General features: G+C 32.7%; 1 protein-coding gene across 2 annotated transcripts; it reads right to left on the bottom strand.

Annotated features, from left to right (window-relative positions):
* Nucleotides 1-390: 390 nt before the first annotated feature.
* LOC106072818 (inner nuclear membrane protein Man1-like) lies at nucleotides 391-17,668 on the bottom strand. 2 transcript variants are annotated; one of them, XM_013233264.2, is made up of 13 exons: nucleotides 16,557-17,668; nucleotides 12,624-12,658; nucleotides 11,841-11,925; nucleotides 10,748-10,821; nucleotides 10,487-10,563; nucleotides 9,133-9,275; nucleotides 8,626-8,727; nucleotides 7,816-7,921; nucleotides 7,067-7,187; nucleotides 6,485-6,521; nucleotides 5,708-5,798; nucleotides 3,685-3,869; nucleotides 391-2,654 (listed from the first exon to the last, which is right to left on the bottom strand). In XM_013233264.2, the coding sequence occupies exons 1-13, from the start codon at nucleotides 17,632-17,634 to the stop codon at nucleotides 2,503-2,505; spliced, it is 2,286 nt and encodes a 761-aa protein (XP_013088718.2). In that variant the 5' UTR covers nucleotides 17,635-17,668; the 3' UTR covers nucleotides 391-2,502. The 2 variants fall into 2 exon arrangements, with proteins under 2 accessions (XP_013088718.2, XP_013088719.2); XM_013233265.2 differs by having other exon boundaries at nucleotides 10,487-10,560.
* Nucleotides 17,669-18,174: the final 506 nt, after the last annotated feature.

The raw sequence follows: 18,174 nt of genomic DNA, 5'->3' as shown, positions 1-18,174 counted from the left end.
ATTTATTAAAAAATGGTAAAATGTTTACTATTACAACTTTTTACGCAGAATTCAAATATGTCAATAACTCAAATTTGAAAAACCATTGGAGTTTCCCTTTAACTCTTATTTAAAAGATGAACAAAACTAAATTCTGCTTGAGAGATCATATAACCCTGTCCACCTTCTGGTCTACTAATACAAACTACAAACTGTGATACAAAAATATTCCAAAGATAAATAAGTCCTCTGTACAATAGCAACTAATGAACATGTTGTAGTCTGGAAAAGTATTATATATGGGATACACTGACTCATGTACAGAAATACTGTCAACAAATAATAATCTTTATTATCCTGGTGGAAATGTGTCACCAATCACCATTGGTAATAAAAACATGAACAAACCAATAGCCCTTGGATGACAATTTTATTCACTGCTTCATTCTACTGTGCTATATTACATTCCAATGAACAACAAACAAAATGTGTACAATGTATTATAATATTATATCATGTACAAGGTATTATATATATATATATATTATATCATCATGCTGTACACATAACCAAGTGCAACAAAAAAAAATTGCCAGGCTCTTGGTGGCTATTAATAGCTGTATGTGTAACAGGCCCATGTGGGCAGAGTACAAAAAAATGGGTGTACAATGTAATGAAGAGTTACAATGCTTAGTCTGTAGACAAATGGTGAAGGTGCTTGACTGTTTTGGTTTCATGGAAGACATTCTTAGGTCTTAGCTTCAAGATAAAGTCAAGGCATGTGATGTTAGTACCTGACAATGCTACTTGTGGCAAACAAAACTTTCTCGACCAGTCTACCAAAACCTAGAAATGGGACAACATGCTCTAGCATACATTACTTTTATCATTTCTCAACCTGCAGTTTATATGTTGAGCTCAAGTTGCTATGTTACACATAAAAAAAATATATTTATAATGTGGTGCATAACCAGATTGAAATACAGCTGCTCAAACCCAGGACAAAAGAAAACTGCTACAGATATTGGTTTCAAATCACAGACAGAAATTCAAGAAACAAATCAATTAGAAGTACAATCAAACATCATGTCCAATTTACACATTCCTTTTAAAGTGTAATTTCATGTCATGACATATAAATTGGGAAAATACAGTCACATTCAGAGCTATGACATTCAGTTCTACAGTTTTGTCAAGATTTGACAGTACTTACTCATCGCTCTGGGAAAAATCAAAAGTTTCAATGACTGATGGTCAAATGAGAACTATATTTCCTTCCATAATGTGAGTTTAATCTAACATGAAAAAAATTGATGCCTGAATGCACTGAAAAAAAAAATGTTTTGGCTTTGGTTTAGTAGACTAACTAAATGCAATGCAACACAATAAAAAAAAAATTACAATTGAATAAGCATTTATTAATCAATTTTTTTTTTACTCAAGTTACATACAGACTTGTATGTATAGTTACATATATTTTCACACTAATATAGTCTTGTATATAGAGATAATTCCCCGCCCTCCCAAAATATTTCTTATATGGAAACTTTACAGGAAAAACAAAAGATACTTATAAGATAAACTTATAATAAGATTATTATGATCAGCTACTTGAACAGGATGCCATAGAATAAACTCTTACAAAATACAGTATTCCTTCACTGACTATTCAGATGAACTACTCCATGCGCAGATCTTACAAAGAGCTGCTCACTTTAGAAAAAAAAATTTTTTTTTTTTGAAAATGATGGGCAATAGGGTTCAACAGTTCACACTAGTGCGTCCAGTACCCAAGTAGTTATTCAAGAATACAATACATTGGACACAAAATGAATGGATAGCTCTATAAGATTGAGAACCAACAAAACATAGTTGACTGACACTGACCTAAGAAATAAAAACACAAACCTTTCACTTGAGATATAAAAACATTGAGGCAAATAGACATAACCAGATTGAGCAGAGAAAAGCTTTAAAAAAACAAAACAAAAAAAAAACTTTTTCTTCAAGCTTCTTGACCAGCCATTTCAGTCAGGCCACACACGTCCAGAGACATTCACACACACCAATTATTTTGTTTGTTTTACGGCTAGGGACTAGCTAATGGGCAGCAAGTATCTTAATAACATAAATGCAGAGCAGGGGATGTCAACATATCATTCCTACATTAATCTCATTTTTCATTTTGTAAGCATTCATCCTGAATGTAAACACAAAATTAACAACTACTAAAAAGTGTGATGCTGAGACTACAGATGCAGCCTTATTTTAACTGTTATTCGAAGCACTGCATAAGGGTAGCTTTAATCTTGTCACGTACTTGAAAAGGTTAGGGGGAGTATAAAGTTAAAAACAAAAAAAGGAAAGCTATTTTACTGCACAAGATCTGTCTCATAATGTTACAAAATGAAAGCCTCAACAGTGGTGTTATGATGTCGTATAGACCAGGCTGAAGCATGGCGTGTAGCTTGACAGGAGATGAAGAAACAAGACACTGGAGCGTAAGGCAAAAGGTCAATACTTTTAGGTCATCTCCAACGATGATTTGTAATAGGGCTGTGACAAGGACTTCATCTGATTGGTCGATGGCTTTAGGGGCATAGTGGCGTTACGAGATTCCGGCCACCGCTTATGATAATGTTCCACTCTCAAAAACTTAACAGTTACCAAACGACCTGCAAAAAAAAAAATAAAAAATTTTATTAGCAAATATCTATGTAAGTTAAAGCAAATTGACACCTAAGCTGGTCTTTAAAGCTTTTCCGGGAAGCACCTTTGTTACGCCAACCACCTTTCAGTTCAACAAAAAAGATTTGCCTTTGGCAAGAGATGAAGTTATGTAAAAATAGACAGCTTCATGCATTTTAGTTTGCAAGCAAGCTAGAATTAATTTGATTCCTACTATTAACTCAAGCTTTTGACGTAGTCAAACTTTGAATCTATCCTTGCAGTCAAATTTCCAATCTATTGTTTGACAACTTTTCATTATTTTATCAAGCAGAAACACATTTTATTAAAATTTCATAACGATTATTTCTTTAATTAACTGATGAATTAATGAACACGTTTTATTTTCCATTGAAGACCAGTATTCCATCTATGGGACTCATGGGGAACTAACAATTATATAGTATTTCTTCTTTTAATATTATAATTTCCCTTTTGCATATGGCCACCTACTTGCTAAGTTAAGACAGTCTTTATTGTATTAATATGTATCTTAAGTCTGTATTTAATGAATATGTATAGTATTTCATATGAACATAATATTTGATATTTATCATATATCTTGATATAAGTTATAAGTTCACTAAACATAGAAAAATGACATATTAGTTGTGTTGTATATATTCATCATGTATAATGTTAACTCAAGTCAACAGGCACATTTTCTATACTATTCTAGACTAGAGATAGTTCCCAATGGGTCGTGTCAAATCCTTGATCAACAAAAAACATGCAAACAAAACAAATAACAGACTAGTGTAAAAAATCTAAGAAAAGGTTCCTATGTTCACTGTGACTTCTATAAAAGGAAAAAGAGCATTCCCCAGGGCAGTCAGTTGTTTTATTGGTCAGTCAGTCTGTATTGTGTAACTATGTGCAGTCACTTCTACATCGCTTCATTTATTTGAATATAACTGTTTGAAAGTTTGTAAATTTGATAGGTGGAAAAAGGTGTCAGAAAAAAACAAATAGACTCACCATCAAACCACCAGCCATGTAAAGCCTGCCTGGCCTGGCCAGCTGTCTCACAACTTGAACATTTGAGGTACACACAGCCTTCTCTGCTCTCAGCGTCCACATACACATGGACAATGTTCTTCACGCCATCACACTTTTCCAAGATGGCGTCAATGACATTGTTCTTCCAGTGCTCTCCACTCTCCCTGAGCAGACATAGGCAAGTTTTAAAAAGAACCAATCAAAAAAGAACAATTCAGTGTCTATAATGTGACCTAACACTGCCACTCTTTCCTATTACAATGCCACTAAGTTCTTAGAAATACCAAACAGCATGACAGTCATATCAAATACTGTTAGAATAAATGTCACACATTATATTAGTTAGTAACATACACAGCCAAAGGAGATGGGCTGACCCCAGACAAAGCCAATATGAAATTGATGTATGCACAGAGCACTGAGTTATTTTCTTTTCTACTGATCCCATACAAAAAAAAAATGTTACAGTATCATCTAGAGAGTCCTTGAACTAAAAAAAAATTATTTTTTTTCAATCGGATAACAAAACCATAAGCATATTTCCAGAAACTACTGTGTGTGATTGAATCTTGTCCTAAAAAAAATTTCATTTTCATTTTTTGATATGATGTATTTCTGTGCTAATGAGCCCACATTACATTTGGCTAAAGAATCACATGCTAAATTTGACTAAATTCATGAGCTATTAGTCATTCTCTGGTACTACCAGGTTTCAAGAGTCATTAGAGAATAAAAATTCATTATAATTCCCTTAACAGTGCCTCTTGTCTAGTGATAAGAATATTTTTTGGATATTTTTCACTTCCAGTTTTTTTTAATGTTACCAATTTTACTATGTTTACTGTTAGCATCTAAATGCCCCTCTATACCACTTAAGCATGCTCAGACTTCTAGCATAATCTCTTTAGTGTAAATGTGGGGTAGGATGTGCCAGAGAGAATGTTTCCATGCTGCTGTTTAACAAACACAATTCAGCTCAAGTTAAAAATGTCAAATCTTCTGAATACAGACTTGAGTTTCAATGTTTGATAGCCAAACTGTTAATGTCATTGAGTTACCAGCAAAGAAACAAAACATCAATACAATGTTTACAAATATTAACTTTTCAATAAAATACAGTTCTGTTACTGGCTTTTTTAAAAGTCTGAAGGTGAGGTGGCTGAGCGGTAAATTGCCTGGCTTCCGAACCGGGGTCTGAATCCTGGTGAAGACTGGGATTTTTAATTTCAGGATCTTCGGGCGCCTCTGAGTCCACCCAGTTTTAATGGGTACCTGACATTAGTTGGGGAAAAGTAAAGGCGGTTGATCCTATTGCTGGCCACATGACACCCTCGTTAATTGTAGGCCACAGAAACAGATGACCTTTACATCATCTGCACTTTAGACCACAAGGTCTGAAAGGGAAACTTTACTGGATATAAGAGAACTTCATAATTCATTCACATATTTTTCAATTACTCTAGTTGACATTATAAATAAATAAGATTAAAGGGGCCTAGTTACAATGTGTAGCACATCAAATAGTTTACATGATTCAAAGTCTTAAAGGAAAACAAAAACTGTGTGAAATGATAAATATATAATAATAGGGCCTAAATTTCAATAATATTCATTAAATTAATTCATTGAAACAGCTCACAGAATGGCACTACCTTCAAACTGTCTGTGAAAACTCTCGGCTAATTAATTGTTCAAATATCAGTATAAGAGAAAGTCTCAGATTACTTTCTGAATTACCTAATGCTCAGAAACATTGAAGGTATTTTCCCTCACTTTAATTTAGTTTGTGACAGTTGCAAATGTTCCTGTTTATAATATTGGGGTTATTTTTATTTTAAGAGCATCCATTGTCAGGAGGTGATGAAACAAAAATTCAGCTTTTGGTTGAGGTCAGAATGTTATTTAATAGAACTGTATTTATCATCACAATATTCACTTCATAAAACTAGAGTATGAGACATCAATAGAGTTTCAATACAGTTCTAGAAGAGTATATACTCACACATTTGAATCAAACATGTTACGAATTTTCAAACATGGAGTAGGGCTGTAAATGACCTGATTGGAATTATTCTCACTATTTTCACCAAATGCTGAAAGAAATATTAGAAGACCCAATGAATGAATATCAAACTATGAGAATATTAACTCTACTATACTAAAAGTTTTAGCAAGTGCTGACTCTGTATAGTTACAATGTCTTATCCTTCAGTTACCTAATGTTATAGAAATTATAGAAATATTAATACATTTTTCTATATTTCGTCATTTGACAAAAGATTTTTATTTTATAATTTTACTTTTTTAATTTGTTCATTTGTGAGTCCCATGAGTAGCCCACTATCAAAAAGTGCAGTCAAATCAGAATGATGGTAGGAACCAAATAATAAGCAAATGTATGAGTACTTTGTATTCACTGTATACAGAACAGCTGGATGTAAATTTAATTAAATAATTAACATTAGAATGACATTTTGCAAACGAGTGATCGACTTGCTAATGTAGGATATTTGTTGATGTTATAAAAAAAAAATCTGATTGTAATCTGATTTGAACTTCTTTGCAAGTTTGACAAATGTCTGAAGCAAAATAAAGAGACTTTAATCCATTTGATTTAAATAAATGATTTTAATGTGAATATCTGAGTTATAAAATATAATGACAAGAGTCTCTTTTGCAAGTGGACTCCTCATATTAAAACACGGATTACTACAAGAAGACAACTGAACCATGTAGGATGGAATAGAATCAAGACACAAAGAGACGCTTGTATATTTACCTTGACCTTGCCAAATTTTTCCATTTGTGGCAGTTGGCTAAAAAAATAACAACAAAGAAGATGTAGTAAAAAATGTTTTGCACTTTATTCCTGGGAGTGAAAAGTAAATTAAAAAAAAAAAAAACAACAAAAAACTGAGAGGCTGACAAAAAAATATGGAAATAAACTATTTAAAAATGTTAAATATAGCTAAATTTACATGATAAACAGAAATACATTCTTGTACACATAACAAACCCCCAAATGTAGCTCTATTGAACACTACTACCCCATATACATTTCAATTATAACTCTAAGCTTTACCCTAACCAATCAATGACTAGCATGTTAACAGTGGAGAAAAATAAAAGAAATTATGTCTTTGTAGAAGTCTTACTCAAAGTGATGCTAACTGATAAGTAGACATGTACACCTTTTGAAGTGGTACATGGAGATGTTATTAAAATGTTCGCTGCTAGATTTAATAACACTCCCCCCCCCCTCAAAAAAAAAAAAAAAAAAAAAAAAAAAAGAATTTAAATCATGTGTTAAAATAAAAAGACACAGGAAAGATATGAGACAACTGATCTTTCAACTACTTACTGGCAACCAATGCCAAACATCAAATTCATCCCCTCTTATCAGTTTGGTTTCCAGTCGAATCCTAGACTCATTGTCAGCTATAAACTCAACAGCTTTTTCCCAAATAGGTTTCATCTGCTGCCTGTAAATAACAATAAACAAGTCATTCATTGCCCCTTTGAAAACGGTACAAAGTTAATACACTAATTGTCTTCGGGCATGGTGGCTGAGTTGTTAAGCGCATGGCTGGGTTTGAATCTAACTCTAAGGGTACCTGACTATAGTTGGGAAAAGTAAAGGCTGTTGGTCGTGTGCTGGCCACATGACACCCTGTTCATTAACCCATGGCCAAAGAAACAGATGACCTTAACATCATCTGCTTTATAGATTGCAAGGTATGAAAGAGGAACTTTACTTTTTATTATTGTCTTACCGAAATTGATTGTTCTTCACATTGTGGACACATTTTAAATGTCAGTTTAATCTACTGTTTTATGAACTATCAAAGACTTGTGATATGGATTAACAGAATTTAGAACAAGGAAAAAATATATCCAAAAACAATGATGGATATTTTTCAGACCTTTTAAACATATTTATGCATATCCTGTCACAGTATTTGAAATAACAGCCTAATTATTTTACATTCAAACTTTATGGAATAACTAAGCTAACTGCTCATACTAATGCAGTTCATTGTTAGGCTATTCAATTCTTGCTCATCCTTCTATCATCCAAGTCATGCTGTGAGAATAGTTATGAAGATTTACCTTGAGGCAGGAGGAAGCAACTGATCTCTTACATGTTGCACAGCTAAGTATGGCTGCTCATCAGAGTCATCTTTCTTGGCTAGCTCATGATGCTCTTGAAGAATATCTACCAAACAATGTCAAAATTTAATATTTGTATATAATTGAAATAAATAAGAAGCAAAATCTTAACATAAACTGTCTAGGCAAAAAAAAAAAAATTAACAGCTCTCACTTTACTCTCAAGCAATAAATCATTGAATTCAATCAAAACTATAATTTAGGTAAACTAATGCTTCTTGCCATTACACAGACAGCTATTAATCAGTAACTAAAAAATTTTGTTATTTATAAAAAGAAATATTTTAAATTACAATGAAAGAAACATAGTTCAGCTTCATATTTTAAGATTGCAGGGCTGGCCTTAGGCATAGGCTAACTAGGCAGCCGCCTAGGACCTCAGATTGATGAAAAAAAAAAAATTTTTTTTTTAGAGAAGAAACAGCGAGACTAGGGCCCAGTGTTGACGCTGAAGTATTGTTGGAGTACACTAGGTTTTAAATAAAGTACATTTTTTAAATTTTTTCACTGTTATTTTGTATTTTTCTATTTCATTTGGGGCCACCAAATTCACTTCGCCTAGGGCCTAAGCTAGCCCTTAAGATTGTTTTTTTTTTTTTAAATTAACAAAGACACAACTTAGAACTGAATTTATTTTAGATGAAAACATTTAGCATGGTTTAAATTAGAGCAGAAAGCCTTAAAATAAAGAAAGCTAACTTAAGTTGTAAATCGGATTTCCCACAATCTAGTTGTAGGCTGTTTACATACCAATGATTTTTTCCACCATGGCATAAACCTCTCCCTGTTCTAACTGACGCTGTCTAATCCTGTATTTGATATACATACCAAACAGAAGGACGGCTCCAATAACTAAAGAAGAAATACAATGAGAATACATCATATAATAAATTTAAAAAAAAACTTTGTCAAGTAGTTCTATTTACTGTACAATTGTTAAAAACAATTTCTAGAAGATAACAAAGGACATAAAAAAAAATACAAATCAAAATGGTTCTATTGGCACTTCCACTGGCAATCATTATACAAGATAATAGCAGCAAACCTTTCTGCATGCATGCAGCCTGATCAATTCCTAAACCATTACATAAACAGAGGGTTGCCATCAATCGCCTGGTTCTTTGCAACACATACTTCTTGAGTAAGTTTGTAGGCAGAATAAAAAACTCATAAAAGCTAAACTTAAGTTTTCATCCACCCAATTTATATCCCTGACTATTCCAATGATGAACTTTGTCCTTAAAAAGAAATACTTACCACAAACAATTAGAAAGATGCCATACAACACAGTGATAAAAGACCTCTTTAACCTACACCAAACTGTCATGTCAGCTACAGTGGACTCCAGCTTTATTATATCAGAAACTAGATCCGCCTCAGCACTATCTTCTTTCAGAGGCCTGCCAAAAGAAACACATTTTTGAATGTTTAAATATGCAAAAAATTTGGGAAGAAAAATAAGAAATCACATTTTTGAGGTTAAGTGGTTAAGCGCTTGGCTTCTGAACCTGTGGTCCCAGGTTCAAATCTCGGTGAAGACTGGAATTTTGAATTTCAGGATTTTTAGGGCGCCACTGAGTCTACCCAACTCTAATGGGTACTTGACTTTAGTTGGGGAAAGTAAAGGCTGTTCGTCTAGCCCTGCTCATTAACCGTTCGCCAAAGAAACAGATGACCGTAACACCATGTGCCCAAAAGATTGCAAGGTTTGAAAGGGGCACTTTACTTTTAAATATCAAGATGATTAGTACTGTGAAGACCACTCAATTGCACATTAGGAAGATGAGACTAGACTAGGAATGGCAAACTTTATGTATGAAGGGCCGCATAAGAATGTGTTTTTGCTATGAGGGGCCACAAATATATGTGTGTGGACTTGTATCTGAATGTTAAGGGAAACTTTATATCAGCCTTATAGCTCAAGCCTCTTTGAGAGGTGACTACCTGTTTATTCCACTCAGCCACACATAGTACTACATTTGGTGATGGGTTAAAAACCTATACAAGTTTCTTAAGAAAGATGTTTTGGTAATTATTTTTTTTATGTTGAATAGCACCTGGACAAAAAAAATGATTCATTTAAAGACATTACCAAGGTTTCTGCACCAAAGTCCTGGAGATTTTCAGGAGAAATGATTAATTCCAGGACATAAAATTCTTGCAAAAAAAATTTAATAATAGCCAAAGTTGGCATAATGTCATTACTGGAAGTGTAATGGATATAAGCACTCCACTACCTATAAAATGCTTGCAGCTACCCAATCATGGGATAGGCTTCGGGAGTCAACAATGAGGAAAAATCAGGAGCCAGCAACCTTAAAGGAGATATTTTAAAATTCCAGGAGATTTCCAGGACTTTTTTATTATTATTTTTTTTTAATTCCAGGAGCATTCCAGGACATCCTGAAATTTCAGCAGGCCCCAGAAACCCTGCATTACACTAGCTATAGATATCTATGATTTTATTAACTTAAAAATTTAAAAAGTTTTTAAGCCATGAAGAGATAGATTTCATAAGTGTTAAATTTAAGGAAGCAGTTTCCATTTAAACAGAAAACATCATTGTGACAAAACTTAATGATTTCATAAGAAAAGCTTAGTTATCTGATACCTGATATTCCATTCGGGATTAGCAAGTATAAGCTGCATGCAACAAGAAAAAATCCGTTTCACATCAACACCCTTCTGCTGAAAAAACAAAAAAATAATAATTTGACAATGTAAAAGTAGGCCACATTTTCTACGACAAATGCAAAAGAGTTTGCAATTATATAAATAGCTAACTAAGAACTTTTTTATGGTATTTTGAGAATAATAAAATTTAATTTAGACTACTTAATAAATATGGCTGGATACTTTATCAATAACTTACAGCAGGGATCATGGCTATCAATTCAGAAATATTTATTGTGTCTCCACCTATTTTACCATGACATAGCACTTGACCTGGTAAGCAAAAAATGGAATGAGACAATCAATAACATAAAATACAAATATTGGTCTTCTTTGTCTCTGAATTAACATTGTCTTTGTTAATTGCAAAATTGTGGTTTGGGTGGAGAAATGCTGCCACAGATGATTGCAAAATGTCATTTTGTATGGAATAGTTAAACAATTATCAATTGTTTTTTTTTTTTAATTTATGTTCAAATGTTCCTTCAGAGTTGAAGATAATCTACACCTTAGCCCAACCTCCTACAAGACTATGGGGGATGGCCGAAAGCAGGGTATAAATCCTGAATCATCGAGACAACAGTCCAGCATGCATACCAAGTGACCACATAGCAACCTAATATTGCTATGAAAGTAACTGTGCTATGTTCTGAAATAGTTCAGAGACATATTTAAACCTATTGCTAGCAAAAAATAACATCATAATTGTAACAAAAGGTAAAAAAAAAATTCTACTTTTAATGTAGTTAATGATGGCTTTACATGTGTATACTAAATTTTCAAACCTAAAAGTTTGTCAGAATTTTTTTTCAACAAAATTTTATTGCACATTTTTAAGACAACCATCATATCTTTTTTTTTTTAATTCAGATTTTTATTATTTATATTTATAAAAGAATGTCAAGATTTTAGAAGAAGTAGAATCTATACCTTGCCCATTGTGATCAATGACATAACTCTTTTTTTTTAAGAACTTTAACATCTAGATAGATAATGAAAAATTGAACTTGTAATTAGCCTGAGTGATATATGCATTTTCACTCTTAACAGAAACATGTTGAGTAGCAAAATTTTTTTTTTAAGTAGACTAATAAAAACTGAAATAGAATTGATAAAAGTATGTTGGTTGCAAAATGGTTGGGATTGATCAAGAGACAACAAGTATAATTTCAAGTATACAAACAGTTTTTGCATAATAGAAGTGCGGAAGGGGGGAAAAAAAGATCAGAATTGAAAAAAAGAAAGTTAATAGCAAGTCTAATAAAGGATGTTAGCAAAAAAAAACAACATACCTTTCTTTAGAGTGAGCTGAGAGAACCATTTTTTCACAACTTCCAATGATGTAGCAATATCTGCATCATCCATTTCTTCCCCATCCTATTGAAACAAAACAAAAAAAACAAAAGTTCAACAACTTCATCCATATGAGTCATCAACATCAATAAAAAAAATCTAGCCTAGTATTATTCAAACTACTTTCAAAACTGAGCTTAAAAAATTACTTTTACAATATCTAAAAGAAATATTTTTTAAGGGGAAAAATACATTTTTTTTTCACTTTTATATAGAATATATATAGCTTCCTTTATATAAAAATATGGACCATTAATACGAGTTCTGTTTCAATTCATTTTCCATTCTAAACAATAACTGTTTAAAATATATATATATATGTCTGAAATAAAACAAAACATCTTTCGTCTTTCCTTTTCTTAAATGTGAAAGTGTGAATGATCCCTATTGTAACATACTAAATTATTTTTAATTTAGATGTTAAAATATGTTTAAAGATTTATCAAATCAAAATTTTACTGCTGAGAATAGGTTTTTTAAAATAGATTTTATGAAAATAAAATTGCCGCATAACGACTTATAACAGTATCCATCAAATCCCCTGGAAGATATTCTATTATTAGAAGTCCACTAAAGAAGTCGAGTCATACTAAAGACCAGATTACTTATAAATGTACAGATATATTTATATGAAGGCAAGCAGAGTTGAGTAGTTAGTTATCATAAAAAAAAATCATTTTCTATTTCATTTTACTTTAAAATATAGCATTTTAGATGCTTACCTGTGAGCACCTTAAATGTTTGCCTGTTTGAGAAGCTGCAGAACAAGAAATATAAAAAAAAAACGTGTTATCACATAAATCTATTAAAATGTCCTAGAATAATTTATTTTAACTAAAAGGGAATAACTATTTACTCATTATAATTTTATTAAAAGTTTTTTGGTTTTTATACCCATAGACCATGAAGCCATATACTTATCTTATCTTATCTTATATAATACAGACGTTACTTCAAAAAAGAAGATGATTACGTCCTACGCGTCATGCATTTAGTCATGCATATTAACCAATGACTTAAATTCTGCCAAGTCACTGGTTTTCCTGGCTAGCTCAGGCAACCCATTCCATGCTCTAATAGCACTAGGGAAGAAGGAGTATTTGTACAAATTTGTCCTAGCATATGGGACGAGGAATGTGCCTTTATCTTTGTGTCTTTCAGAGTATTTTATTAAATTTTGTTTTTGTATTTGAAGATTATGGTTCAGTGTTTTATGTATGATTGCTACTTTACTTTTGAGCCTTCTGTCCTGAAGGCTTTCTAAATTTAGTGATTTTACTAAAGGTGTTACTCTAGTCAAATGTGAATATTCATTTGTTATGAATCTCACTGCTCTATTTTGTGTCTGTTCCAGTTTCTTAATGTTTTCTTGAGTTGAGGGGTCCCAAACGGAGGATGCATATTCTATTATTGGCCTAACCAAGGTTAAGTAACATTTTAGTTTTATGTTCTTATTTGATTTATAGAAATTTCTTTTAATAAATCCTAATGCTTTGTTTGATTTTTTTGTAGTTTCATCAATATGTGGATTCCATGATAGTTTTTCATTTATTATAACACCTAGGTATTTTGCGTTTTTAGTCTGTGATACTGGTTTGCCATGAATAAGATAAGTGGAATTAATTTGTTTTAGTTTTTTTGTTACTCTTAACAACTGACATTTTTCTGGGTGGAAAGACATGCTCCAATTTGATTCCCATTTCTGTAATTCATCTAATTCTCTTTGTAAAATATCTGTGTCTTGTGTTGTTTTTATTGTTCTATATATTATGCAATCATCTGCAAATAATCTGACTTTTGTTCCTGAACTAATGCAATTTGGTAAATCATTTATGTAAATTAAAAATAGTAGTGGACCCAAGACTGTACCTTGAGGTACACCTGAGTTTACTGTTATCGGTGTTGATTTAGAGCCATTTATTATTACAGTTTGTTCTCTCCCTATCAGAAAGTCTTTAATCCACTGATGCAGTGGACCATTAATGCCGAAATATTTTAATTTTTTAAGCAAACTATGGTGGTGAACTTTGTCAAAAGCCTTAGAAAAATCTAGTAAGATAGCATCTATTTGTTCACTATTATCTAAACCTTTTGAAAAATCATCAATTAGTCCTATTAGTTGTGTTTCACATGATCTATATTTCCTAAAGCCATGTTGGTATGGTGTGAGGACATTATGTTTGTCTAAGTGGTTTATGATGTTGCTACATATTATGTGTTCTAGGATTTTACATGTGATGCTGGTGAGTGATACTGGTCTGTAGTTCCCTGGGTCAGATTTTTCTCCTTTTTTAAATAGGGGGGTGACATTAGCTTCTTTCCAGTCCTTTGGTACTCTGCCCTGGTTAAGTGAAGCCTGAAAGAGTATTTTGAACACTGGGGCTAGCTCATTACTTAGTTCTTTGAGTAATCTAGCTGGAATACCATCAGGTCCAGAAGCTTTATTTGGTTTGGTGTTGGCTAATAGTTTTTGAATTCCATTTTCTTGTACTACTATATCTTCTATGTTGTCTACTTGGTTCAAATTCAGTAATATGTCTTTGTCTCCTGGGGCTGAGAATGCTGATGCAAAGTATTTGTTTAGAATGTTTGCTTTAGTTTCATTATCATTATGTATTATGTTATGTTCATCTTTTAATGGCGCTACGCCTGTTGTTTCCATTTTCTTAGACTTAATGTATGACCATAGGTTTTTGTTGTTATCTTTAGATATTACATTGTTTATGTATTCACTCTGCAGCTGTCTGCTTACTTTTTGGGTTAAGTGTTTAATTTTTATATACTTTTTGTAAACTCTTTCTGCATTAGTTTCTTTAAATTTTCTATAGAGGTTTTCCTTCTGTTTACAAAGCTTCTTTAGTCTATTATTAAACCAGCATTTATTTATTTTGTTTGATGTGTATTTAGTTGGTATATGATTTTCTATTATGCTTTTAAGATGGTTTTTAATGAAATTCCAGAGGTCATCGACTGGTTGGTTAATGTCTTTTTCTAATAAGAATGTTTGTTGAAAGTTTAGTGCAGCTTGGTGTAGTTGTGTTAGGTTACATTTATTCCAGAGTAAGATTTTTCTTTTGGGTTTTGTATTGGCTACTGCTTTTATCTGACTGTGTATTTTTATGATCTCATGGTCTGATAGACCCGGGATAATTTCATAATCAACTACTAATCCAGGTCTGTTGGTTAAGAAGAGATCTAATGTGTTGTTTAATCTAGTTGGCTTTTTAATGATTTGATCTAAACTTAGGTTGTGTAAAGTTTCTATGAAAAGCTCATTTATGTCCTTAAGGTTTTGGTGTTTATCTATGGTTAGTGTTTTCCAATTTATATCAGGTAGGTTGAAATCACCCATAATCCAAAAAACTGCATTTTTATTTGTCTCTTTAAGTGTAGTAATCTGATTACATAGTTCCTGCATGTATTCTAAACTAGAATTTGGTGGTCTGTAAATGCTGCCTATTATTAGGGATGTTGAGGTGGTATTAATTTTACAAAATGTTGATTCTACATTTTTTGAGTTAGGTAAGGTAATTTCTTCTGCTATAAGAGTGTTTTTTATTGCTAAAAGAACTCCTCCATGATTATCAGCCCTATCTTTTCTAAAAATTTCATAATTACTATTGAAAATTTCTGCATTATAAATTTCAGGATGCAGCCAAGTTTCTGTTCCTGCAATTATGTCTGGTTTCTCACATTCTAATAAAATTTCTAAGTCTGCTGTTTTGTTCCTAATGCTTTGAAAATTTATAACTAAGGTTTTAAGGTATTTTGGTATTACTTCTTTAGTAGGTTTGTTTAGTGAGGCTGTTGTATTAATTTTAGTAGATTTAGGTTTAACAGGAGTGGATCTGGCTAGTGGTTGGTGAGTTTGGTTCGGGATGGTGTTTAGGATGTTGTATGGGTTAGAAGTGTCCGCATCAAAGGAATCAAACAGTCCTGATGTAAACTGAGGTTTATAAAGATATAGAAAGTTAGGCCCCAGTTGATCGTTTAAAACTGATGCATGTTTATGACTTTATTTAAGTAAAAATGTGATATAGGGTATTAAAAATATATTAAACAACTGTTTGGCTCCAAAACATGGAGAACAACTTAGTAGTCAACATGTCTGAGAAATATCCTGAAAATACACTGGTACGACAAAAAATAAAACACCAAACAGTTGGAGATGGGTAGACAGAGAAATATAGGTGCAGATCTAGAGAGATGGATTGGTCACACCCTTACATAAGATGCCATTAAACAGAGCAAGACAGGCCTTAGAGTGGAATCCCCAGGATACAAGACGTAGAGGAAAACCAAAAATAACATAGCGACGCATTATACTAGATGAAGTCGAGAGGACAGGAAAGAGCTAGGAAGCAATTAAAAAACTAGCAAGAGACCATGGAGTGTGGCATGTTTTTACCGAGGCCTTATTTTCCATGAGGGACGCAAAGGAGAGATGATGCCACGATGCTGAAACAACTGAGAGCTTCAGTATACTGATAAATAATTATATGGTTAATATACAAAATTAAGTTTTGAAAACAAAATGCAATAAAAAATATAGTTATACATCAGAGGTTACATTCTACATTATGCTAAAAACAGAAGCATTTATCATTAATCATTATAAATAAATTTAAGTGTTAATATGAGAAATACAAATTTACCCATATAGTCTGGGGAGGAAAACCAGGAAAAGAAGTAATCTTTATGTATCACAACATAAGTTAGTGATAATCCAACAAAGAAAATGATGACACAAGCGACCAAGATATGTGGCAAAAGTTCTAGGTATCTTGATTTGTACTGTTGGACTCTAAGGTAAGAGCCATTGGAATATCTTCTGTTTGGAAGTGTTGAAACATTTCTGTGATGAACTGACGGAGAATCATTGAAAGATTTCGCCTTAGCGTTGGAAGTATTTTCTTGGCTATTAAAGCTAGTCCCTGGAACATCTCTATCCTCATCATCTTCAGCTTTATAACTTTGAAATGACGTGTTTACAGATTTATTGGTGACGAAGTAAGTGCTTCCATCAAGGTCAGAATCTGATGATTCAAAGGTATCATCACGAGCAGTTGCATGAAAGTTACTCAAATTTGGATAAAGTCGTGATCTAGCTGGTGAAGGAACAGGTGACTTTTCAGGTGTACCAACTGAATCATTTTCATATATTCTATTCTGCTCACTGCTAAGCTCAAGTACTTCACTTTTCCGTGTGCGTCTCGGGGGAAGTTCCCCTGTTCTTCTCCTGAGTGTTCTCAGAACATTATCAGACACATTTGATTGGCGACTTTTATCTCTACTAGTACTACTCAAGCTCAAATTTGCATGGTTTGTACCACTGGCTTGAGAATCAGTGAGTGTTTGCGGAAAAGAAGAACTTTGTACTATGTCTACATCACTATCATTATCATCAGAACTAAGATTGTTTAATCCGTAAGAGCGTGGTGCAACACTAGAATTAGATCTAAGAGAAGACTGATTATTTAAAGTTAATGATCTAGATCTAGAACTAGCATTATTTGCAGATTCTGGGCTATTTTCTTGAGAAGAGCTGGTCTGTCGATAGTTATGTCTCGACTTATGCTTTTCACTTGAAGTGTCATTAGCTTTAGATCGAGCCCTCAGGTGGTTAAGTTTTTTAATAAGCAATGGCCGTTTAGTGGATTTTATGGGTAATTGTATATTTTCACCATAACGTGAAAGCTCAGCAACTAATTCTCTGTCTGAAATAGCCGCCATGTTGTTGCTTATATTTATTGTACCTCACTACGCATGCTCGAAATTGAAGATTCACTTGTATTTCCGATTCGCAATTTTCTTTAGACTACAGTACATAAAAAATAAATAAATATATATCTCATTTATATCATTATTCCTTTACCAGCTTTCTGGGAACTGTTTGTGTGTGACTATTCCAGACAAGCACTAGCACTTCTCACTTCCGACCATGGACCCCCTACTTCCATTTTTTTCTTACTTATAACTTTAATCGGCCAGTAAATTCGAGTATCACACCCCCAACTCACCCCCTAACAAATAGTTTTATTTTCAGTAACTGACTAATATTGAATTCTGCTTTTCAAAATATTGGTAGGTTTCTATTTTCCTAAGCGATTCGCTGGCACAGTGGTTAGTGTGTTGGCTTGAAGAGATCTGATTCGAGCCTTCGAGTTCGAATTTAGGTCTTTCGTTTTTTTTTTTTTTAATTTTATAAATGAATTGAAAAAAAGCAATTACGGTAACATTTACAGAGATACTCCCTTCTTTCTTCCACCACCC

Source organism: Biomphalaria glabrata, chromosome 4 (genome assembly GCF_947242115.1).
Source record: "Biomphalaria glabrata chromosome 4, xgBioGlab47.1, whole genome shotgun sequence".
Lineage (NCBI taxonomy): Eukaryota > Metazoa > Mollusca > Gastropoda > Planorbidae > Biomphalaria > Biomphalaria glabrata.
This window is presented reverse-complemented; position numbering and strand designations above follow the sequence as displayed.

Excerpts from the sequence above, each read along its gene's own strand:
- LOC106072818 (XM_013233264.2), bottom strand. The coding sequence starts at position 17,634 with ATGGCGGCTATTTCAGACAGAGAATTAGTTGCTGAGCTTTCACGTTAT. Across the intron at positions 10,822-11,840 it reads TCAGCTCACTCTAAAGAAAG|GTCAAGTGCTATGTCATGGT; the intron begins GTATGTTGTTTT and ends TTTGCTTACCAG. Across the intron at positions 10,564-10,747 it reads TGATAGCCATGATCCCTGCT|CAGAAGGGTGTTGATGTGAA; the intron begins GTAAGTTATTGA and ends TTGTTTTTTCAG.